At 39.6% G+C, this 25,404-nt stretch overlaps 1 protein-coding gene across 1 annotated transcript in view; it reads right to left on the bottom strand.

Annotated features, from left to right (window-relative positions):
- Nucleotides 1-25,404, bottom strand: part of B3GNTL1 (UDP-GlcNAc:betaGal beta-1,3-N-acetylglucosaminyltransferase like 1) — a gene marked incomplete in the record, with an annotated part of 154,634 nt that overhangs the window by 82,804 nt on the left and 46,426 nt on the right. Inside the window, 1 exon segment of the mRNA XM_072403592.1 lies at nucleotides 7,433-7,528. Coding sequence (XP_072259693.1) covers nucleotides 7,433-7,528 — 96 coding nt within the window.

Here is a 25,404-nt window from a genome sequence, read left to right as displayed (position 1 = left end):
ATATACCTGACGATTGCCCTAGGGTAATACCCCTAAAAAGGCACTGGTGACAAAAGGCTGCAGTTTATATCTCTACTCTCTTTATTATTTTACAGTATTTATATAGCGCCAATATATTACGCAGCGCTGTACCAGTCCATAGTCATGTCACTAGCTGTCCCTTAAAGGGGCTCACAATCTAATGTCCCTACCATAGTCATATGTTTTAACACAGTCTAAGATAAATTTTTTTGGGGAAGCCAATTAACCTAACTGCATGTTTTTGGATTGTGGTAAGAAACCAGAGTAGAACCCACGAACATGGGAAGAACCTGCAAACTCCATGCAGATAGTGTCCTGGCCAGGATTTGAACCCGGGACCTAGCGCTGCAAAGGCCAGAGTGCTATCCTCTGAGCCTGGGTAATGTGCTCTCTTCAAAATAAAAAGTTGTAGCTTTACTGTAGCTTTACTGATTTAGTGTTTGAAGAATTGCAGAATGCTGTAACCTTTATTTCTCTCATCCTTTAAGATAAGGCTATCCTAACAAATACATACATGATTCTTCTGCCTTCTATCGGCTTCAACCCTTAAGCTGATGTCTGCCGATTATGTCTGCCGCCTCGCCTGCCTGACTTCACTTCTTCCTTGCAATCGATTGTCTGGCTATCTTCTGCTGCCCTAAACTCCTGCCTGAGAAATTGCATTAAGATAACAGCAATTCTGCCTGTTGTTGACAAAGAAGAGAGTATTTTTTACTCCATGACATGTGTATGTATAAATTCAGCTTGAGCTTTTGAGTTCTTTACACACATGCTTTTTACAACAAGGAAGAAAAGACGACAGAGGAAAATGTAAAGGGTAACTAACAGCCCTACCATTGGATAGAAAGCTCTACAATATGAAAATTCAAGATTTCCCGATCACTGGCTATAAAGTAATACAGAGACAATGTACACAAAAGGCCATGCATTTATTTCCTCAAACATCAAAAGAAAAGTATCAGTTTTGGAAGAAATGAAACCCAGCTATTTGTCTACCATTAACTGTTACTCATCTGTTAAATTGCAAAAGAAAGAAGCAAGCACAATGTTTCTAGAAGTATTTTGTGCTCCAGAGAGTGACATTTTTAAAGTAGCTGGCCATCATTTGGATAAACAGGAGACAGCGATAAGAATGTTTTCTCAGTCTGACTTCAATAGGAAATCAATGCCTGCTAAAACAGCCAGATAACCTTTGTCTGACCCAACCATTACTGCAACCCAACATATCAGTAAATCTATGTAAAAAAAAAAAAAAAATTGAAGCACGAAAAAAAATGAATGTGGCCATCTACAACATTTTCCCACTTATTAGGCATCGCTGATTGAAACTTTACAATTTGTTGCTGTTAAAGTGTATGTATAACCAGAACTTTGAGCATTAGAAAGTATGGAGAACCTAAAGAACCCTCGTTATGTCTTATTTAATTTATGTGCCATTGGGGAGATTCATTATCTCTACTGTGCTGCTAAATATTGTCCCTAATACAAAAGTGATAGGAAATTAATGTATTGGGTTGTCACTGAAATGGAAGTGAATTTCAGCATTGGAGACACTCTTCCACTCAATATACATATTCTACTTAGCATATACAGTATACGATGGCATGAGGGCAGCCAAATTTGTTTATTACATGTGCATGCAAAGGTTTTTTGCTCTTTTTAGTCTTGCATGGTGTTGCTCCTAAAGTGTATCAATACCCCAATAATGAATGTCTCTTTGCTTCCTTTTGGTCTGTTAAATATGTCATTAAATGCATTTTGTTTAAGGGTTCCATGAGTGCAAAAAAGTCCTGTGTCTTATGTACTTTGTAGTGGTACTTGAAATAATGTTATCAGCCCTCCCCTGGTAATGTTTGTGAATTTACAGAACAGCACCCACAGAGCCGGGTCATCCACAAGGCAACCTAGAAAGGAAACCCAGGGGTAGTGGATTGTCAAGGGATGCCTTTATTCTCCTGCAGTAAAGTTTATAGAGCTCATGGGCAAAGCTGTTGATTAATTCACAAAGTTTGATAGGACCGTGCCAGTATGGTCGTTACAAATAGGTTAATTTCTCTGTGTCTGATGTAATTATTTTAAATGTCAATTAGATGGAGGGGGACAAAGTTACCTTTTAGGATCTCATTCTGCCATTGTAGGCATGTTAAGTTGATAAAAAGAAGGGGAGATGATCTGTAGCCCTAACACACATCCTTTATTAGGGAGACAATGCTATTCTTCCAGTACAGCAAGTGATCATACATTATCTTGGGTTTTGATGCAGGAAACTGATCAGTCAACCTAAACCATTAAAAGATATGAGCCTTGCCTGAAAGGAGAATTATCTTCTGGCCATGTTTTTATCAAAATAACCAAAAATGAAACCACTTATTCTATCATTTTCTTTTAAAAGTGCCAAGCAGGATGACTTGGCTCCTGAATTTTAACTGAATCCTCAGAAAGGTTCAAACTCTCCCCACATTGCCCAAAAATATGTGAATCTTCGTGGTCTTGTGACTCACTGGAATAGAACCCCCTAAACCAAATTAACACTTGCACTCGTCAATAATATCTGACCACGAGAAAGAGGAAAAAATTTGAATTGTTTCCACAATGACTAATGGAAGTGGCAGGAAAATAAAGCCGATTATCCACACGTTAAAGGGGGCCAGTCATCAGCGGCACCCCTAAGCCCCGTCTCTCCCTAATATCCGTGAAATAATCTTGAGCGTTGATTGACGAGCCCGCTCTAGATTCCATCGCACCAAGTTGTCAGCCTGTTAGCAATGCAGTGGTTAAACTGCTAACCGCTGGCACTATTCCAGGCTAAGCAGAGATTGTTTTTGCCAAAATCTCCTCCAGCTCAGCGCTGGCACCCTGCCCATCCAAAGGGGACCTCTCTAACCCCGGCTGGTATGAGGATAACGAGAGAAAGCTGCAATTTTGGGAGGCTGGGCAGCAGAAGCTAGTGTGAGAGAAAAAGTGGATGAACCAGTTTATGGGCCAGCAATGATGTGGGCCTTATGTATGAAATAAATCACTGACGGTTTGGAATTTATTTTGAGATAAAGAATAATTGTATTAAAAAAAACACGTCATAGCATTATTATGTAGGGGATGGGATCCCTTTTTAATGTACAGCTCTGCGTAATATGTTGGTGCTACATAAATACTGTTTATTAGTAGTATTAACTCTGCAACAGGGGGGCAAGCCTGCTCTAAGCTGTGATGGTGATCCCCATGCTGCACTGATACTTGATAGGTTTTCAATGTTGCTTTTCTATTATTATTATTATTACACAGTTTTATATAGCGCAATCATATTACGCAGTGCTGTACAAAGTCCATAGTTGTGTCACTAGACAGCAAGATGATGCCATCTTTGTTTTGGCATCACACTGGCTCACCACTAGACTAAAATGCCAGCTCAGAAATTAGACAATCATGTAAATCCCAAAGTTTGCTTAATTCTTAGCTGTGTTCAAACACAGATCAGCCTCTTATTTTATGAATTGGTACAAAGATTCAAAGATTCAATTCCTAAAGCATAAGACTGAGGAAATGTTTCCTTCTACCTGCAGAAGGCTGTTTAAATCATTTCAGCTAAGGCAAAGTCAATGACTTTAATTGACACAATGTAAAGCTTTTTTTAAAAAAAAAATGATATTGTTACTGAATATTGTAAAATGGCAGGAATTTATTTCACTTGTAAAATTTCTGACAGATGTGCTTTAAAATCTACGGAGAGTACAGAATATTATAATTGGTTCATGATGGTAATTTTCATTCCTAAAAGTTATCATATTATCAAGAAAAGTTAAATCTTTGGAACAATATCTCTAGCACATTTTTATATACTGTATATACTGTATATCTGATGACTCTCCCCAGGAGTGTGAGTGGGAAGCGTGCGTAGTGAAAGTTTGTTTTGATGCCGCTGTCGTGCTGTAAATTCCAGTAACAGTCACAGGAAATCCTGACAGCTTCCTATTTTTAAATACTTAATTCACTTGTTTAATAAGAGGTTCTTAAATGCCATCAGCTAGCTGTATCCGGCTCCAGCATCATTGGGTTCACTGGATAGTACAGAAGATGCCATGTACCCATTTGAGATAATTGTCGTTCACTACAAATGATCCTTGATGAATAGGCATGAGCAAAGAATGAAATCTAAACCCATGAGTATATATACAGCACAGTAATGCAATCATTTGTAGAACTGGGGAGATCACTTTATTGACAATAACACGTTTACAAGTTCACTTTCCTATGCCATGCACAAGCCTATTGGCCACATGTATGTGGTTGCATGCACAATCATTCGTTGCCAAATGACATCCATACCCAGAATGTGGGGGTGACAGATAATCACCAGAACAAATCCATCCATATGGATTATTCATTGCAGCCGAGAAACATCATGGATCATTATCTCGTGATGTCATTGGCCTTTTATTTTTTTATGATCATTTAATGATATGTCTCTGATCATTCATTTGGAATGTGAATTATCCAACGTGTGTACGTAGCTTTACAGCAACCAGCACCCTTTGCTTAGTTTCAATGCCAATAGAATGCAAACCTCAAACAAGCGGAATATAGGAATAATTTGGTCCACATGCCAGCCAGGCAAAAAGATCTTTGATCCCCATCTCAACATTTGCTGCAAACAACAGGCATAACGGTCTCCGGTACTCTAGAAGCTATCAGAGGAACGGGGTATTGTGCTCATTTTTTACAGGCTTTTTTTTACCATGCGCTGAAATTTTTCTTTATTGTCATATAAAGTTAGAAGCAAAATTTAGTTAACAAATTTAGCATGCAAATTTGAAGCAAACCTGCACAAAGGGCCCCTATCTTTGCCACCCTGTTAAATTTGTCTACTTAGAAATTATTTGTGACATCCACTAGAATCTATACAGCTTCCCCAAATGTACTGAAAGTTTTAGATGATCCCCTTGGTCTATGAGCTGTACAATATACTCCTATATTTTTCTCATGTGGCTCCATTTTCATCCCGCATACATTTCAGATGAGGTAACCCAACCCTTGTGCGAGGGCTCCACTATTAATCCAAAACTGACCAGATAAATGTCTTTCATCTCTAAGTTTGTCTTCTACCTACCATTCTAAAACCTCTCAGCGTTCTCTTCAATCATTTCTCAGCGTCTTAATGGGCCGATCGGTCTTATTAAAAATTCTTCTGCGAGAGTGACGGCAACACATGCTCAGTTCCTCTCCCGCCAAGGCCTGAAAAAGTTTAAGACTTACAAGCAGCAGCTTCAAAGGCCCAGAGAGAAACTGCAAAACCTGCACCTGTCCCTAACCTGTAACACTTAATCCTGGTGCCATTTAACTGGGATTGGAGCTGCCTGTTAATGGCAGGTAGGGTTGCATGTAATGACTTTGGTGGGAAAAATGTGTAAGGGAATTCAGTGCAGAAAATAAGCTGGGTTTTATGAGGGTGTCTAAGCAAATGCACATATAATAAATATTCAGGACAGAACATCTAAAGAATATTCTATATACTATAACAGTCAATAAAGAATAACAGTCACAAGAATAAAGTGCATGTGAGTCCAAGAACAAAAATGTCATATAATGCAGAAGTGGTGGCTGCATTAGTTTTCAGGATTGTTTTCCTTTAGTTTCTTACTAAGAAGTAGAAAAAAAAGAGAGGGAGACTCTCGCTATCCCTGAAAAAAAATTGCCAACCTCTAAGACTTTAGATACAGGACCCAGTACAGGTATTTCAAGGGTTGCTATGCAAGAAAAAGGGGTTTCATGTAAAAACATCAACTATTTATCCATACAAAGATCCAAAGTTGTCCTACAATAAAAAGGTTTCCATTGTAGAAATGGTGTTTTGGGATTCCATAATTGCACCAAATAAAATCAAAATGAAAGGTCTCGGCTCCAACACGTTTCACCCATGTTGGGCTTCCTCAGCAAAGACTATAGATGGAGGCACATCATACAGGAGACTCATACTGATGGTTATCAAGGGTGCTCAATTTGAAAGGGTTTTCTCAGAAATATTTTTGCCACAAAACCCCCTTTTTTTGCATACTCACCCAGAAATACCTGAATTGAGTACTATATCTCTTGTTTTCCTTTATTTTGACATGGACTAGGGCTTTCTGTTCTAGGATGACAACACTCAGATTAGTACACCTATGGTGGAGCAGCATTGTCATCTGAGAAACAGGATTTGTGTCTGAACCTCCTCCTCGCCTTGTCTCCATAATATAGTGTTTTCTGGTTTACAGAGGTAAACTGTCAAGAACTGAAAACACTGCTGATTGGGATCAGCTGTGTCTAATTTGTACGTTACAAACTTAGTGAATTTTAGAAGTTAGGTAACTGGTTTTCTGGCAGATCCATAGGTAGTTTTGCACTTTTCAAGTAGATAGAACAAAAGTCTTTCAGTGATATATTTAACTAAGCTAAAAGCAGCAAATAACAAGTTCATTGTTAGGTTTATCATACACTTTAAACATAATGTATTGTGTGCTATGTGAATAAAATGATCTTTTGTTCTGAGTATAAAGGAGTTCAGTTTATTATGCTGGTAAACTCAGTGCACAGAAAACAGAATATGAGCTGCCAATCCATAGCCGATGAAAGACGTACAGGAGGAATGAAAGAGGAAGAGATTGTAGTTGTGATGGGGAGATTTCTCACCAGAGAACCTGGAAGAATCAAATACAGAAAGAGAATCTGCAAACTGTACACGGAGAGTTTCTGTGCTGGAAAATGAGCCCAGGAGCCCCACCACCGCCAACCATTTGTCAGTAAGACAGTAGCAAGACAAAGGCCACTTTGAGTTACAGTAATTCAGATCTTTAAATAATTCTAATTCTGCATGGGAAATACATCAAAAACAGGGGTAGTACTATGATCTATGCCAGAAGTGTTATAGATTATTTAACATTAACAGTAACATTTAACATATATGCCACTTTAAAATGATCATTTGGTCCGCTTTAAATGATCATTTAGAACACTCATCCTGATATTGCTTAAAAACAAAAGGATCTTGAAGCCACCTATATTAATAAGCACAGTGTCAGTGTTGTGTCAGGCTCTCCTATTGTGCCATTTCAAAATGAATCACAAGCTTGCAAAAAAACAAAAAAAAAAACAACACATGGCATAAAGTTACGCAAAATACCAGAATGTGTTTCTCTACAGGGGAAATGCACGAAGCAGCCAAAGCGATCAGCTATTTTGGATTTCACAGTTTTGCAATAGAGTGAGGCAGCAGATGTGGCTGTGTGTGAGCTCAGAGGATGTAGGAACTGCTCGTGAACTTGGCTGCCTATCTTGCTAGGCGCGTGCCTATGGGCTGTGGCTGGGGCTGTGCAACCGATAGGCTCAAACAATGCTACTTCAGCTTCAAGGACAATAAAATATGTTTGAAGTTTGTCACCTGTGTTAGAAGCTGCTCCGGAGTCAAGCTGTTGATCCATCGTGTGTATCGTTCAGTTGCTTCTGGTGGCTCGCGTCTCACACGGCATCCAACAATCTTTATAAAAAAAAAGACAATAGATATCAGGAAAAAAAACAGCACAGAGATGCAAACATAAATCTCTGTAGAGCCAGGATCATCAGCATACTTATGGGACCTGAACACTAGATAAAACTTTTATTGTTTGGGTTCCTTTAATTTATTCTCCAAAAACTTCTTGCATCCTCTGCTGCCATTGGCCACCAGCCTGATTTGGGGTTCCTTTTACCCCTGGGTGGGGCGTTTGATCACAAATCCTGGGCTCAAAGTAGAGCTTGCCTTGAGAACCATTGTCATGGAAGGTGAAGGGGTATGTTACCATAGTTAATGGGAAGAACCACACGGAATAGCTGGGAGTAAATGTATTTAGCCCACCAGGAAGGGTTGAATACTGGCAGCAGGCAATAAGCAGTGACCTTTGGGTAATTTAAGACACAGACCAGAAGAAAGGTAAATATTGACAGACTTCCATTACATAGCTGATTATCTTATGAATCAGGGGTCCCCAACCCCTGGTCCGCCAGCCTGTCTGACAGGTGGGCCTCGGCTCTGGCCGGTGCACCCACAGCGGGGTCAGGAGAAGGACCCTGCTTGGGGGGGTGCACCGGCCAGAGGCTCGGACCATGTCTCCAGTACGCATCGCAGGCTCAGGGCGGTGGCCAGGTTGTGTCTCTGGACACAACCCACCCAGGCTCAGACCTGCGATGGGAGAGTGGACGGGTTCTGGCATCATGACGAAACTCTGGGGGAAGTTTCTTCAGCTTTAAGTGACACACGATCCCCCGCGCATGCACGGTCCGGAGTCAGAGAATTTAGTGGTCCGCGAGCTCCAAACAGTTGGGGATCATTGTTATAAATAACCCGAGGTGACAATACAGTTTTCAACTGTGGGCATCAGGGAACATTTATCTTCTATCAAGGGAAAGGGAAGGTTATTAATATGAACACTGGGAGCCTAGCTTGGTTTCTGTTTCAGGACATGAAGGTACCCATAGATATGAACAGTGATGTCTTCTTACAGCCTGCAGTGGACAAACAAGGTTATGAAAGGATTTTTTAAAGTTTTATTCCCAGCTCATTATTCCTTCTACAACAAATGCTACAGGACAGAATTGTTGAATTTTTCCTTAAAGGAAAAAATGTGAGTTCCCCTTAAAGCTGAATTAAATCCAGGTATACTCACTTGTTCCAGTTCTATCAAAGGGCACCAACATCTTTTCCTTTCTTCTTTACTGTGTCGGGATTGTAGGCCATCTTGATAGGAAGGTGGGTACAACGTTTTAATCAGGTGAAGCTGGGATGTGCTGGCGATGCTGGCAACCATTGCATAGCTGTGCACCCTGGAAGGCCAGCATAAGGAGGGCAGTAAGCGTGCAGCTCCCCTTCCTGTAGCAGACCAGTCAGTATGCCCCATGGATGTAGGAAGGAGGCCCTGTCCCTCAATTTTGGAATACCCATTGTTGGGAGACAGGGCCTTTTCCCTCAGATCTGCTCTCAAGGAATGATGTAGGGATTTTCCATTACTACAAAGAGAGTGAATCACCTTGTCCCAAGATGTAAATACATAATCAATAATGATATCCAATACCTGGCAATGTTTACCCATTGCAGACTGTAGTATTATTAGCACAGAGAATCCTGACTGGTGTCACTAACCAAACTGACCAGCGCTTGCAAAGACAGCTGGGTACATGGACACGTTTCACCAACACATATTGGTATTAAAAGACACTCATCCCTACAGAGCAGCCTTATGGCAGATTTTACAACCCCCAATAGGATAACACCTAGATAGGATTTAGCTTGCAAAAGCACCATTTATCCTAAAACCTGTGCATCCTTCGCATCTAAAACCTAGCAAGTTTGAATAGAAAATCTTTGTTTTTGAGTTTAGATATGAAGCAATTCAATGAATTGTTTTGGATATATTGACATCGTTGCCATCAAATGATTTCAGTGGTATGACCTAATATTAAAAAACACATCTCTACGCAACACAAAGAAAGCCTCATGACACACGGGAAATTACAAAAGTGTTGCAATAATATGCAAACCACTGAGGGGGGTATGCAAGGAGTATACCCAGGGGAAGCTGCCCAAGTGTGTAATGCAACCACAGAAGTGGTTGCCACAGACCTCCCAGTCTTGGAAAGTAATAGCCTCCCATTAGCTGATGTTTTTGAATTAAGGTAAGATGAGCTGTTGAAAAATATCACACAAATCTGTGCTGGGGGGCTATATCCAATCACTAAAAGAACGAACACATTTCAAGTTAATGCATTTTGACTTAAACACACAATGAACACCTGGCAAGTGTTAAAGCCATTAAATCATTCACCCTTCTGGAGTATGGGAGTTCAAATAAAGAGCACCTGTCACATATGTAGAAGCCTTTGTATGTGGATCTATTGGAATGTTGTAAAAATATGTAAAATTGTAAATTCAAGTTAATGTTTTTAGCTCGATATAAACAGACATTCAGCCTGTAGCAGAGGATGGTGCCTTTCACGCTCCCTTCCTTCAGATATTTACACATCATGGCTGCATGACGTAAAATTATTTTTGAACCATTTTCACTCACATTTTTCTTAGTGACAGGTCACCTTAAGGGAAAAGTAGCAAAGTATGTATAACGTATAGTCCATGCTATATGAGGTGATATATGTCAGCAAATGCTTTCATCTTGGATACAAATTTGTTCCTAAAAGGTTGAACATTTGGTAACCACCTTTGAGACATTAATATCTTACATGAAGAAATATTTATTTACAGCCAGCATGATTCTACGAAACACAGATGAGTAAGTTCTGCTGTATGGGGGATTTAAAAACCTGGTCAATGTTGTTGCATTAACATGTATTTCACTTTGGCAGCCCATTCATTTCAAAGAGGTTAGCACTGCAAGTTAGAAAACAACACGCCACAATACACACATCTATTGATTGTGGTGCTGTCAAGACAATGCAAAGTTGTGTGTGCTTTTCTGAGCCATTTACTTGTACTCAGATCTGTAGTTAAGTAGCGTGCACACTGCCTCATTTGACAAAGAAAGTGGCAAATTTAGGGTTTAATCAACAGGCTATAAAACATCAGGTGCAAGCAAAAAGCTGCTGGCCATTGATGGATATCATCCTGAGGGTTGAAAATTCATTCTTGCTTTTTTTCCGCCATACAAATGTCAAAACCAACTATATTATAGAATTTATATTTTAAGTAGCAATCATGATTGGCTGCAAAGATTTTCCAAAAAATGCTGGAAAATCTTTATAAAATAGGGAACTTTTATTAGCTTACCAAAATAGGATTATTGTGCTGCCCTGCACAAACAAAACATATCATATTCCTCCAAATTTCACTATATATTTGTAAAATCGTCTTTCCATAGAATATTTCCTCTGTGGATTTAACCGGTAAACAAGCAATTTCAGAGAACAAAATCATTTCTAAGAACTCAAACCAACCAATTTCCCTTGACTTTCTAGAGTGAATATTACACAACATTTTTTTTCTTGGGGTTTTAACCTACAGAGCTGAATTCTGAGGTTGAGAAAGCTTACAGGATGCTAGTAATGCACGTGCACTTATATATTTATATACTGAATAAATTTTAGGCTTATAACAGGGAACACCCAAATAATTGCTTAATTTCAGCATTAGCTTCCTTCCTATTTCTAGGTAACTCTTCTCCTTCTACACAGAACTGAGCCTGAATACCAATTTCCTGATTTGTAACAATAAATGATGGAAGAGCAAGGTATAGCATGATGAATAATATACAAGAGACCCAATTTTGTGTCTTGTTTGTTGTATGGATTTATAATAACAGCTGGCTTGGCCTTGCATTAATGCTTAAATGTATAAGGTGGAGAGCACAATGTATACGTAAGAGTAGCAACCTTTCCTAATGTGTATTAGTATTTGCCACTCCAATTATGTGACATGTAATTAAAAAGAAAGTAAAGGGAAACCTGGGGATTTTTAGGCAAAACACATTTGTATTGTTTTCACAAAAGTAACAATCAGAAACATACACAATGGTTACAAGCGGTCTTTGCCAATAAGGCTTCATGGGATGAATAGACCAATTATCTATACATATAGGTTCCCTGGCTACATATAAAAAATGAGGGTCCAAAAATAAACTTCTCTTGCCCCAACATGTTGCAGTAGGTGGTTAAGGTGGAGAGCAGCAGACTGTTTGCAGGCAGATTATTTTAAAATGTTGTCACATTCAGTAAAAGCCAACACGTTTCAAGGGTATGTTTATTCAACACCTAAAGAGAAAAAGAGAAAAAAAAACAGAATGCCTTTGTATATTCCAAGTATTCTGGATGCAAATACTTCAGAAGGAGTATACCCTGAGCAAATCTACAATAGACATTGTTCCAGTCAGTCATAATTCAGAGCAAGTTGATGGTTTGGAAGTCTCCCAGCCATAGTGCACCGGCCTGACTGTAAACAGCAGCTGGACCACCTGGATCAGTTTCAAAGCAGATTTCATTAATCTGGGTGAAACTCTGAGGTAAAGCTGTGCCGTGGCCAGGCTTTGGTATACAAGTCATTAGGACATCAGGGAAGCGAGGGGTGCAAATACCACTCAGTGTCTGGAGCCGCTTTGTTTAGGATAGTAATACATCACTTGGAGACATAACATGGTGCAGTTAGTATTTCGCACATTAAAACGGAACCTTTACATGTTTGTTTTGCTGATAAGTCACAATATGCAACAACAGTATCAGTTTTAGAAAAGCATATTGTAATTAAAAAGCTGTCCTTAAGCTCTAGTTACTCTTTTGCCTGAGCTAAAATGTCATCAATTTGCTGCAGGCAGGAGGGAGCTTTTCCCGGAGTCTTCTTTCCCTCAATGATCAGACTGCAGCATCTGACTTCTAAACATAAAATTGTGTCATCTAAGCTGCCATTGCAGCCCAGGAAATAGTAATGCCTGAACAAAAATGGCGAATGTCAGGAGGAGTACATGATAGAAAATACATCACAACCAGCAAACTGCATGACACATTTACTGACACCGTACTAAAAAATTTTGCCAGTGTCTCATATGCAAAAAAATGCATCTGATTCTTCCTATAACAATGCCGTACAAATAACAATATTCAGTAATAATCATCTCCGGTCATTGCAATGCACAAAAATAAACAAGCTGCCCTTGTAAAGTCTGCTTCCCATTACGTTATAATTATGGGAATTCGAACATCCATTTAGAAGATTTTTAATGCATAAAAACATGTGTTCTGTCATTATTACAAAGCCTCATATAAAAATTCCAATGACAAAATCCTCATAAAATTATTAAAACTACAACAAATTGTACATTTAAAAAACAGCAGTACCCAAAACGTAAATCGGAAATAAACCGTTTATATGGCCTGTTGATGGGAGTACTGAGGTCAATGGAGACCGGGCAGTTTGGTCATCGGACCCTTCTAACCTAAACGTTGCACAATGCATTGGCCAAAAGACCACATGACTGGTGCCGATCCACAAAATCAGATTGCATTATGTTTCCATTACAAGGGATTGGTCACATTTTAGGATATTGGAAGAATGTTTTTTAATGTGTGCTGCCTGCTGACTTTTAAAGGCTAGACTAAGCTGGTAGCAGTTTACTTTAGGCAGTGCCCAAAACTGGTTTTAGACATGATGGGCTACATGATGATTGGGCTACATGCTCCAGAATGCATTAAACTCCATGAGTTAATTTTATTTAAAGCATATCTGATGGCTGAAGATTTATGAATAAAGTAATGCCGGTCCCTTTAAAATTTGCGCTATTAGCAATTGGCCACTTCCAGCCATTTCTCTTCAACTACTCTGCTGTCAATCATTTTGTTATGCAGTTATGTGAGGTTGGATGCAGTTGCATAACCAGAAGTGACTTTTTAGGATGATGGCCACAATTAACCACAGTCACATGTAAATGCAAGCACAAAATAGTTCCCTACTGCTCCAATTCCTAGGAAGCAGTTGGAAGGGCAATTGAGCCCATGGTAGAACTAATTTCAAAACTGAAATTGCCCATTTGGGAAGGAAACTCTTTCAGGAGTGATGGCTGAAGATTGTTTTTTGCATGTTGCATGTGAGGAAACTGGGTGTGCAAGAAGAAAAGTTCCAAAATCAGTATAAAAAAAATCCAGATTTCATTTTACTTAGACTTTTGTTTAATAGAATACTCAACATGTTTTCAGGGATAGAAAGGGTCCCCTACATCAGGGCTTGGTAACATGGTAACAAGTGTCAGAATTGTTGAAACTAGAGTGATCCTGAGAGGTAATGAGAATGGTTGCTTCACATGCTGGTTAAACCATTGGAACCATTTTTAAACAACTAGTGGTGCGTAAAATCAGTTCACTTGTTCATTTCCCTCACTTCAGAGACATGAAGGATATACAAAATCTTCCAAAAGATACAAAACTGCATTCTTTCTGAAGGTTAGAATGGGCTCGCCAGAAAAGATAGACTGCAAAATAGAGATACAGTCAAAAGTGCATCAATCAGACATCAACCCCATGAAATGACGTTGGAACCAGGGAATTCAGATGGGACAAATAATGCAATCCAAAGAAGTTATCAATCGGAGATCCAGGAAGGAAGCCAGGCAATACTTTTCAAGGAACCTCCAAATGGGTCCAGGAATGTAATACTGGAACCTCAGAATAAATCAAACATAAACATAAAAAAGTGTAATCAGTTTTATTCCCACTTTCGTATTAAAAACAGGTAAAAACCTTCTAAAAATGAATTCCAGGATCCGTATAGAGTACTCAATGTCTGTTAATGTAATGAACAATCTCACACACATAACTTAGAAACACAAGTCAGTTTTAATATTGGATACAATTTATATTCTTTCACATCTCATCTGTATCATTAAAAACACAAAAATTCCAATCAGTTACATTCTGAGAACTTGAGAAACATTGCATTAGACAAGCAAGGGGAGCTTCCAAGGCCAGCTTCACCCATAAGCGATAACACAGTTTTGCGTGGTTACTGGTAAAATGAATCACACATTGGATTATTATATCTCTCAAGGACCCCAGCGGTGAGAACTTTCAGCAAAACCAAAGCATGGTGTCATGTTCCTAGTTGGAATGCCTGTAATGCACAATGATACATTTATTGCAGTGTGATCATTTTCTCCTGGCTTTAGGGGACATGAAAGTGGAAAACCCCTTTAAGTCATCTAGAAGAAAGGGTGGCCAGTTAGTGGGATGATCTGTTGGTGAACCGGGAACACAAGTACACATTCTCCATCTGAATTTCTTGAACGTGTTCCATATGGCCTGTATGACTCCCAAAGTTCAATCCTCATGAGTCAGATAAAGTCTATACAGAGTTCCAGAAAAACTCCTGGACTGTGACCTCTTGGACCCATTTAGACCTATCTATTGCGGTGCATTGCAGTAAAGCAGCACATATTTTGCCACAACACACCATATGTGCAATAAACTGTAGCGGTGCCAAAGGGAGACTATGGCAGAATGGGGCCCAAGGCAAGCCAGCCACTTTTTTTGTTGCCCGTAAAATTGACAATAATTAGAAATATACCCTATAGAGGGAATCTGCCCTGCCTAAATTGTTGGCGGTAGCAAGGCCTCATTAAACATGTGCCAAGAAATATGTCTCCCTTTGTGATGGGACAAGCAGGTGCACAGCTTTGACCAAATGTGCTTTCCCGGTAAAAAACTGCAGGAGCATGAACCTTGCAGTTGGGCCTCCCAGACATCCCGTGGGCCCTAGGCTGTTGTCTGGGTTGCCTTGTGATTGATCCAGCCCTGTGAACTGCCTAATATTGTCAAGGAAATATCTGACGCACATGCATTGCATCAGAACACACAGTAAAGCACTGTAAAACTGCGCATGTGTGGTTTTCTGTTGATTCAACACATTGGCAGTACACTATAATAAATTGTTGCCTAGACATAAGATGGACCAGAAAGATCTGAATGGGCAGCTGACCATTGTACTTATCCTGGGCGATAATATCTGGTTTGTCCTAACCCATGTAGAAGAAATATTTGCTGGCCTGGAACACAAACTCTAGATGGAACCCAGTTGGACTGGTGGGAAATTTCAATTTGAAATTGACAGGTATAGTACAGCTCAGCCAAGCTGGCTGCTGAACGATGGCAGCTGTAATGACAAATATAGTAATGTCGGATCAGAACTCCAATCCAAAATTGGAATAATTTTGATGCAAGCCAGAAATAGATCTGATTAGTTAATCCTGACAGATTGTAATGTTTAAGATTTATTTACTATCCACTATGTCAGCAAACTGCAAGAAGAGCAATCAAGTACAAAACCTTTCAATGAATTGCCTTCCATAACGTATTACAGCAATATTATAGCAATGGAAAAAAAATAGCCATTCCGTGCACGCTTAGCAGCCACGTCTTCTGCGTGCCCTGAAAACATTCCCACGTTAACTTTTGTGAATGTTACTTTATATTTGTTAACATGGAAGCAACTTCCTCTTTTTTTAGGACTATAAATCTCATTTTAATGATTTGGGCAATGTAAATTGAAAGCAGACGTAAAAATACCATGCAGGGATGAAGAAAAGGAATACACAAGAAAAAGGATGAAATGGCAGCCGTGGGGTGTGTGAGAGAGGCACGGAAAATGCAGATGAATTTCTCAATATCCTGAGAGATTTATGGGAAGCTGCGATTAAAGAAACAATGGAGTGTCTGGCAACTGAACTGGAGGATGAGGGCGATGAACATTGCACAGTGCGTACATGTGGTTATAAAACACAGGCAACTCTTCATTTTGTAACACAGAAAGAGAACAAACAGTATCTGCAATTAAAGCTATGGGTAATTAGAGGGAAAAAGGTTCCAGCCAGATTCCTCTTCTTAGGCCATACAGGGAAATACAAGGGAGAGTGGAGAGCTCTGGACAGCAAGAATTGCTTGTCCCGCACTTTAATACCAAGCTCCAGGCAAACGGCTAACACACAGATGAAATACATATATGTAAGGTGTTTTACTTGCCAAAAGATTAGTATTTCAGTCCATTCAGTACTGAGATTTAAGCGGTTCTGTCACTCAGCCCAGTACTGTCTGGCAGAACAGGAGAACGGAATATTATGTGATGAGGTTATAGGTCCCTGATGCTCTTTTTTCTTACACTGTGTTCTTCCTATGAGCATCATACTTGTTAGCATGAGGACCAAACTGATTTGCTCTTTATGCTGCTCTCCTTCCCAAGCTTTTTGCTATATAGGAGCTGCCAGAAGGTAATGCAAAGTCGAATTCAAATACCTACAGTGCTTGCATTTCAAAATATATTTAATGATGTGTTATTGCATACAGAGCTGAACTCTTTGTACCTTTTATAACTACTGGGGTGAGCTTAAACATGCCCATGCAACAGATCCTTGGGTAACCCAAACCCCACTCCCTTCTAAGTAATTGACAAAAAGCCTAAACTGAATGTCCCAATTTTCTGAACACCTGCCATCATGAGACACACGTGATCCATGTCTTCATTTTCTTTGGCTACAGTGTGGAAAGGACTTTCTTCAAAAGCTCATGTGTCTTAATAATGACATGGATATTTCCAATAGGCTGAAAGAAGTAAAAAAAAAAAAAAGGATTTGAAGTTTTTGAAGACAGCAAATAGTGGCCTCATGATGCTTGAAGCAACAAGGCCAGTACCTAAACTTCAATGGTGGATCACCAATCTCAACTAATGGCCCCAATAGGTTCATGTGACTCAGGTACATAAAAACATGGTAGACAGATAGGATGGATTGAAGAAATTGGTTTTACAATGAGCCAAATCATTATTATAAATTGCCACTCCACAACCTAACAAAGCACAAATTATTGCCTTGTATAGAATTTACCCATCCCCTATGTGTTCCCAAACTTAATCCTCCCAGATTGTTAGTTTGGAAGGGCGAGGATCCATCTCTAATTATTTCTTATTGCTATGATTTCCTCTCCAGCTGTATGTGCCTTTCATTCCAATTCTAATTCATATGGAATTAATATGACCCGCTCTTGCTACACTGACTGAACAATGCCATTGGAGTAGTTGGCACTATATCTGTTATAATAGTTATGTAAGAGTAAACAAAGCGAACAGACGGGAAAAAAAAAAACAAAACTGAAAAACTTAGGCAAGAGTATAAAAGAAAAAAACAGCAACACAGAAAAAATGGCTCCCAAATGACATCATCAAAGAGGACTTTAAAACAATGGAAGCTGCTGAGATAGGTTGCATTAGTTTTGCTCTGAATAAGAATTAATATCACAGCAGTCTGCCTAGAAATGCTCCAGAATTTTAATTGGCTTTAATTAAAGGAGGAAGAAAATCTGCCCAGCATTACAATTATTCAATTATGGAGGATTCCGCTCTGATAGCCAGCAAAGACAGCCCATTTTCAGTTGCCGAATCATGCAAATAGGGGCCTAGCTGCACCTCAGGTTGAACAGACCACGTTAAGCTGATGGCATGGAACTCTGCCAGGCTGGGATGCTGTGCCAAGCACGATCTTCTCTTGCTCGGCGAGGACAACTACTTCTGCAAGAGGGACGGTGATTAATAAATTAAGTAGAGTGCCCTGTGAACCAAGCAAATGGTCACTTTTCTGAACCATTTTCCTTGAATAAACGCTTGCTGCAAAGCAACAGCTGCCCGATTGTCGTAATGGAGAAGATCTGCCTTGACGTTGGCATAAATTATGCCCTCATCTCTTTGGGGAAAGGAAAAAAAAAGCCGGTATTATCTCTGCTGCTCACGTTGTCAGATGGGCATCAAACAGTTCTGGTAACTGAGTGTCTTGCTGACAAGAATATCTATTGCTAAACTAGTCGGTTGCATGCCAGATTCCACTGCGGCTCAGGGGAAAGGAACACAAAAGAGGTTCATTTTTTTTTTTCAGTGCCAGGAAATTTAATGTTCACTATATGACGCATCCGTTTCCTGTTATCTCGCTCTTTATACAATTAATGTTTGATATATAAATTGACTGTATGTAGGCAGGCATTATAGGCGACTGTAAACAGATGTCTCACCATTGGGCAATCTGTGCCAAAAACAGACCAGATGTACCAACAGTGTTTCCCAAGATTAAGTCATGAGTTGTAATCACACCCTTTACAGCATCTCAACTACCACATGTACTACATGTTTGGGTTGGAAAATGACATAAAAAATAAAAACTTTGCAACCTCTGAACCCTAAACCAACAGTTGATAGGGAGGAAGGCAAATGAACCCCCTTTCATGTGATCCCATTTCTTCTTTTTTCAACCCCAAAGGCTACTATTTTTATCATTATTGGTTGCAAGTTATATTTTGTGCATTTAAATCCAGTTCACATCAGCAGTTTACCATTGGGTGTTAATCCAACCTCATCTTCTGATTTGTAAATGGGACATTAAAATAAAGCTACTACTACTGAGCTGACAAGAATCGGTTCCTATGGAAGTATATTTAACATTTCCATGGCTCCTAATGAAAAGAACCCCTTCCATATTAATTAGGAACTCAAGAATCTTAATGTAGTGTATTACAGATAAATCAAAATAAAGTAAACTGAGTGAGCTTTCAACTTTCTGCCAAGTTGCAGCACTGCATCTTTTGACCTGGAATTGCATTTGACACACACAAGCTCCAAAACATAGAATTTGGGTTTGCAATTAGAAAAGATGCAGTGTATTATGTGAATGAGGGGAGGGGGCGTTATTGTTGTGGTTTTGGAAGGGAATGCTGTCTTGGCATCAAAAGGAACTGACCACTGAATTCCCTCCTGTACCCAGAGCTTCAATGCCACCAGGATCAACTGGCAAGTCCATGGAACAGGAATATTCTGTTTTGTCATCTTTTGACCATAAATGGGGCATTCCTGCTAATGGACCTGTCAACAGAACCAGATGGTTGTGAGACTATAAATTTAAAGTTAGGTTAGGTAACAAAAATGTTTGTGGTTCCAAGAGCTAGTCTTTCATGCCCCTAATCAGTGCTAAGACAGGTCCATATGACAAAGATTTTATTTTCCCCATCAAACGATGTAATCGATGTAAGATTTTGCCATCTTTGCATTTACTTCTTCTCTTCCCAACAAACACAAATGGAAGTGAAAGTCTCCTGAAAATGAAGGGAAATCCCCTCTAAGACACCTGCCTGTTTGAACCAGTGTCCCCATTGGAGGGTTTGTCCGCTGTTTCTGTTGCAAAATATTGGATTCACCATCACTATTTATTTATCAATATTTATTTTGCGAACAGTAAAATAATTTTTATAAAAACCCCTTTTAATTGCCAGTCTGGACTATCTGCCCTTCGCTGTCTGCTCCCTGGAGAGAATGACTTCCCATGGAAGGTGGCCCGGCACACGGACAGGAAGGGGAGACACGAGGGCATGTTGTGTGGTGGATATATAAACAGCAGGCTAGCTGTGATTGATCTCGTAGAAGGAGATCTCAGGATATAATGGCAGGCGGGGACAGAAAACGCCTTTCCTGTCTGACAAATGCCAGAGCTATTGGAACCATCAGACAACACAGAACAGTATGGATAAAATAGAGGGATTGCTATTGTTATGTCCCCAGGTGAGGAGAAGATTCTGACACACTTAAAAGAATTTACAGGAAGGGAAATCCCGTATGAATTATGTCCCCTGTTCATAACGGGCTGGGGATGTTTGAAAAACAAATATTGAGTCTATATTTCTTAGAAATAGTCTGTGGTCAGGCTATAGTCATTTCACATTCCGCATACTTACATTTAATCAACAGACAATAAATGAGTTTTATAAAAGCCATCACTGAACTACGTATCTGCAGGCAGTGTGCAGCAACTCATCCTGAAAGTACACAATAGAACCTAAATCCCTTATAGCAGCATTGGACAAAACACATGAATAGCAGCCCTGTAGCTTGTGCTTTTAGAAACCAAGTTTATAGTGTCATCCCCTCCATTTCTGACATGAGCATCCTATTGTTTTTGGAGGATTAGTCAGTGAAAATCTATTGCTTGGTCGCTGGTACACAGTGCCATAAACATTTAAAAGGAGGTTGACTTACTAGGGCGGTGACCCCAGGACTACACAACACCCCACTCCTCATCCCCATAACAAAGAAGGAAAGTGTTCTGTAGATCTCAAAAAACAAATGGACAGAAATAGACTGCTAGCCATAACACTGTAGTGTACATGTGGCAAGATTAACAGCACGTGCCAAGTTGCCATTCAATGTGAATGACACCCGAAACGCACCTTAGGAATGCACTGCCTGCAAGGCTGTGTGGTGCTCTTTAAGAAAATCCATCATAAATTACATTTGTGTGCCATATGATGCATTTGGCAACTTATTCAAATGAATGTGCTGCCAAACATGGTGCATTGTAGCCCATACGGCAATGACTGCGGGTTTATTCAAAAGCACTTCATTCCTATAGTGTGCAGGAGCCCTAAAACGCTTTCTATGCGCTTTAATTGAAGGCAGAAATTTGCTCTAAGTGTGCTGTGACACGCAGTCCAAATATGTCCAACGTGTTTGGCACTGCCTTCTAATAATGACAAAGTGCTACTTTGTAATGTTTACACAACACTTTCCCTGAGCCACCTCACAGCAGTCTAAAACACAAAATGACATTTACACAATGTAAACACCATCAGATCAACGCTTTATTGTGACATCAGGGCTCGCTACCGCCCCCCGCAATCGCACGTCCAGACCGGTGTGCGCGTTTTGTTGGGTTAGGGATTACTAGTGGCTGATGCTCTGATTAGAAGTGTCAGTGAGGTGTTTATTGAAGAAAGCCTTGGTGCGTGTTATTGTCGTTGCAGGTTTTCCATCAAACTAGTTTTGCTGGGCAGCAGAAGTCAATGTTGTGATTGCTAATGCGCCTGTCTGTGCACAAAGATAATACGTCCGGGTCGGGGTGAGCAGATGTTTAAAGAAGATGTGACCAGCATAATGCATATCTAAACCTGAGAGCAAAAATGTCACATTGCAGTTTACTAGTCCTCAGATGCAGCTGCATTAGGGCCTTTTCAGACCCAAAGTGTATAACTCACTGTTTTCCTCAACTGCATGCACAGCAAACTGCACTAAGGGCAACCACATGCCCGTGGCTGTGGTGCAAATCAACCAAACTGTGCCGTAAACTGCCGCAGCTGTGTGCCAAAAAAAAATGGTACCGTTTGAGGCAAGTCACTTCGATGGAAATGGCTGGGACCAATATGGAGTCCATGGAAGAACACTATGGCTCACCGGGGGTCTGAAATGGCCCTTAGTTTGCCTATTTGCATGCTTTTGGTTCTTTGTTTGCACCTGGTGAACCTGCCAGTAGCATAGGGATGGATTTTGGGTGGCAAAGATACTCCAACTGGCAAGAAATGTAGTAAGCTGGAATGCTGTGTATTTGGGACCCTGACTTCATATCTTCCAAGAAGCACATTTTGTCTAAAACTTGCCTGATTTCCCACACTCCCCACCTCCATAACACAGCTTACTAAAACATAACATAATAACAATATAACATAATAACATAAGTGTTAATATAGAACCAGGAACAACGTAACTGATAAGACTGCAGCACAGGCACAATTTCAAATCAATGCAATTTGCACAAAAGTCACATTTTTTGCAACACAATGACCCTGTATAATCATTATTATATTTTAATTATTCAAAAACAAAAAGGAAAAAACAAGTGTCTAACGCTATCATATATGTGTTTAGCTGAATCAATGTTCATCGACTTGATTACTTTGACTTTGCTACAAATGCCAATTGAAAATCAATTGATTGTATCACTAGATTCTGTAATGTTCCGTTGAATCAGTAGTAATATTTAATGTGTTATTGATTACCATGGAATTGATCTCGCAACTAGTGGAGATAAACATATGTGTGTTTGCTCCAAATCCCATGAAATAAGAAATAATGGTGAGGTTTCTGAAGGGGGATAGATAATTGTACAACTGGATTTTTCCACTGTCCGGGTGGAGCATCTCTAGCAATAAGGAGGGTGAATACCAAACAGGAGTCTGACAAATGACCAAGTTTGTAAATTCGTGACAGAGCATCTTATGCAGAGTTAAAATGCAGCAAACCCAATTAGGGGCCAATTCCCACGCACACAATTCCCTCTCTGCCAAGATTCCTACGGTGTAATTAGAGTGCGCAGTTGTGGCCTTGCAGCAAATTAACTTTTGTGTTGTATCCAAACGCCATTGTTAAAGCTCTGAACGCGGACTGAGTGTCCCCCAACAGAGGCTGTAAATGAGGAAAGATAGAAGATGGAGAGTGTCAAAATGAGAGAGAGAGAGAGAGAGAGAGAAAAGAGAGACCGGGAGGATAGAAGAGAAAGATGGAAAAAGAAGGGGATAAAGAAAAAGAAAGAGTGGGAGAGAGAGAAGAGAGAGAGAGAGAGAGGTGGGAGACAGAATAACACATACAAAGGGAGAGAGAGTGAGAAGGTGAGGGAGATAGAGAGAAGGGAAGAAAGGGAGGGGGAAAAAGATGATACATTGATAAATAGATGATAAATAAAAATAATAAAACAAAAAGTCAGAGGAAGACAAAGGAACAATTTAGAAACCTATTGTGTGAAAGATAAGGTTGGGATTCATAAAAGAGTATTTTTCACCCAAAATTTTGGGACGGCAGTGGTGTGCTGTTAGCAAAATTTTACACAATAATACACAAGTAAAAATATCTCTCAGCAACACAGAAATAGAAATACTTTTCTTACAGGAAGGCTGGATCCCGGGTCAGATTTGTATTTCTGTCTGTGCTGCTGTAGCAAATTTTCCCTCACTTCATGTTGGTGAAAATGTGACAGCAAGTTTAGGGAAATCTTTATATCGGAGCCCCAGATAGCAGTAAAAACCTTAAGACCACAAAAGGAGCGCCAAACTCCTGAGTGGTCAGAGTCCAAAATAACTTTAATGGTTTATACTATGATCACATAAGACATCTAATGCGTTTCGGGGGCCAACACTTTAATCGTTATAAAAACTTGGACCCTGGATGCAAAGTTACTGGAGAATTTTATAATGAATCCAGCGTGTTTGATTGTGGGACAAATAAGTATATAAGAAAAGTATCTCAACATAGAAACAGCTACATAAGCCTACAGGGCCCTGTCTATGTCAGGTTGCTCTTATATTTACATATTTTCCCACCAGCAGACAGGCTGGATTTATTATAGGTTTCCTGCACCTTTGTCCTGATGAAGGGGGCGTGTGTTGGCCCCGATACATGTTGGCTGTTCTATCACTATATGAACCATTAGTATATTCTGGGCACTTTTCTTGGGCCTGATTTATTAAAGCTCTGCAAAACTGGAGAAGATAGACTATCATGTGAGAACCTGAGTGATACAGCAAGCTTGGAACCGATCTGGTCCAGGGTCGAAAACATTTTCCAACTAATGGCAAATTTTTTTAAAGAAATCCATTCCAGGTTCGCTAGATCTCCCCGATTCACCCATATGGTCTATTGTTTCCAGGTTTGAAGAGATTTAATAAATCAGACTCATTTTGTAGTTTGTTTTTTAGGGGCCACATATTTTGTTTCATATTCTACATAACCATCAAAGAGTGCAAGAGCAGCCTTACCGGATCCATCAAGATTAAAAAATAATAATGCTTTCCCTGTAACATAAAACCAATGAAACTTGAAAGACCCAGACCCTCTAAAATTTCCCCTAGTGAGGTTCTGCTACTGTCCAAGTTTGTTGAAAAAAAAACTTTTTTTTTGCTATTGTCCTTTTAAAAAAGCTTTACACTACTTTTGTGTTTTTTTTTTTGTCATTGGCTACTTTCAGGTTTAATGACAACCAGCATAATCTGACTCCTCCATGTGACCCTTGGGTGTCATGGACACACCCCCTGTCTGTGCATCACTCAACCCGAGATCACAGCTGCACAGAAAGGTGATCACAGGTCATCTTGTTTGTGCAGAATTAAATATAGAAACACTGTGGGATCACAGAAAAAGTTACAGCTGGCATCTCCCCAACATTGAGCACTGGGAGAGGAAAAAGCTTTAGTATTTTAAAGCAGAAAACAGCCACCAATCATATTTTAAAGGGGTGCAGGGTGAAGGATTAAAAAGTTGTGAAACTTAATTTGGGTTTTAAATGAATTGCCTGCAACCTGTGAACAACACAAGAAAAGGAAAATAACATGCAAGCTATAAACACAACTGATATATGCAATAAATGAATATATTAAAAAAATACTTTCTACCAGAAAGATTAATAAAGGTAACATTTAGTGAACTGGCCGCTGTTTTCTTGCAATTGGAACAAGTTGTCACACTACAAAGGGTTGGAGGGCTTTTTGTCTACTGAATGAACAATTGCAGAAATGTGGTGAATTTCACGTTACTTTCATTGTTTTTCTTTTCTGTCCTCCAAAACCCACTAAACCACATAACTCTTTGAAACAAAGGAGCGCCTCGGGTCATTTACACACACATTCATAAATTGAAAATCCTTTGTAACATCTCAGTGCTACTGATCATCCTTAGCTTCTTTGCAGCTACTAAAAAGGTTTGTGTGGATGGAATTGGCTTGCACCACACATTGCTTTGGAAAACATCATAATTGTACATACCAATTTTCTTATTTTCAATTAGAACATAATATCAAGTAGAACATATTAAAATGCAAGAATCATGTGAACATCAAAAATGTCATGATATTGTGCATAATATATTTTATCACCCTTCATAACATGAATGCACATCACTTTTTTCATTTTTACCTAAAAAGGGGGGGCTGTCTTATTTGATGGCCCTGCCTTATCATCGGGGAAACACGGTATATATATATATATATAACTATCACACCTTAGGTCCTGTAATGTGATATTAGGGTATCAGATCAGTGTTTGGAAGAT

The sequence above is a fragment of the Pyxicephalus adspersus genome, chromosome 3 (assembly GCF_032062135.1).
Source record: "Pyxicephalus adspersus chromosome 3, UCB_Pads_2.0, whole genome shotgun sequence".
NCBI classification, from domain to species: domain Eukaryota; kingdom Metazoa; phylum Chordata; class Amphibia; order Anura; family Pyxicephalidae; genus Pyxicephalus; species Pyxicephalus adspersus.
This window is presented reverse-complemented; position numbering and strand designations above follow the sequence as displayed.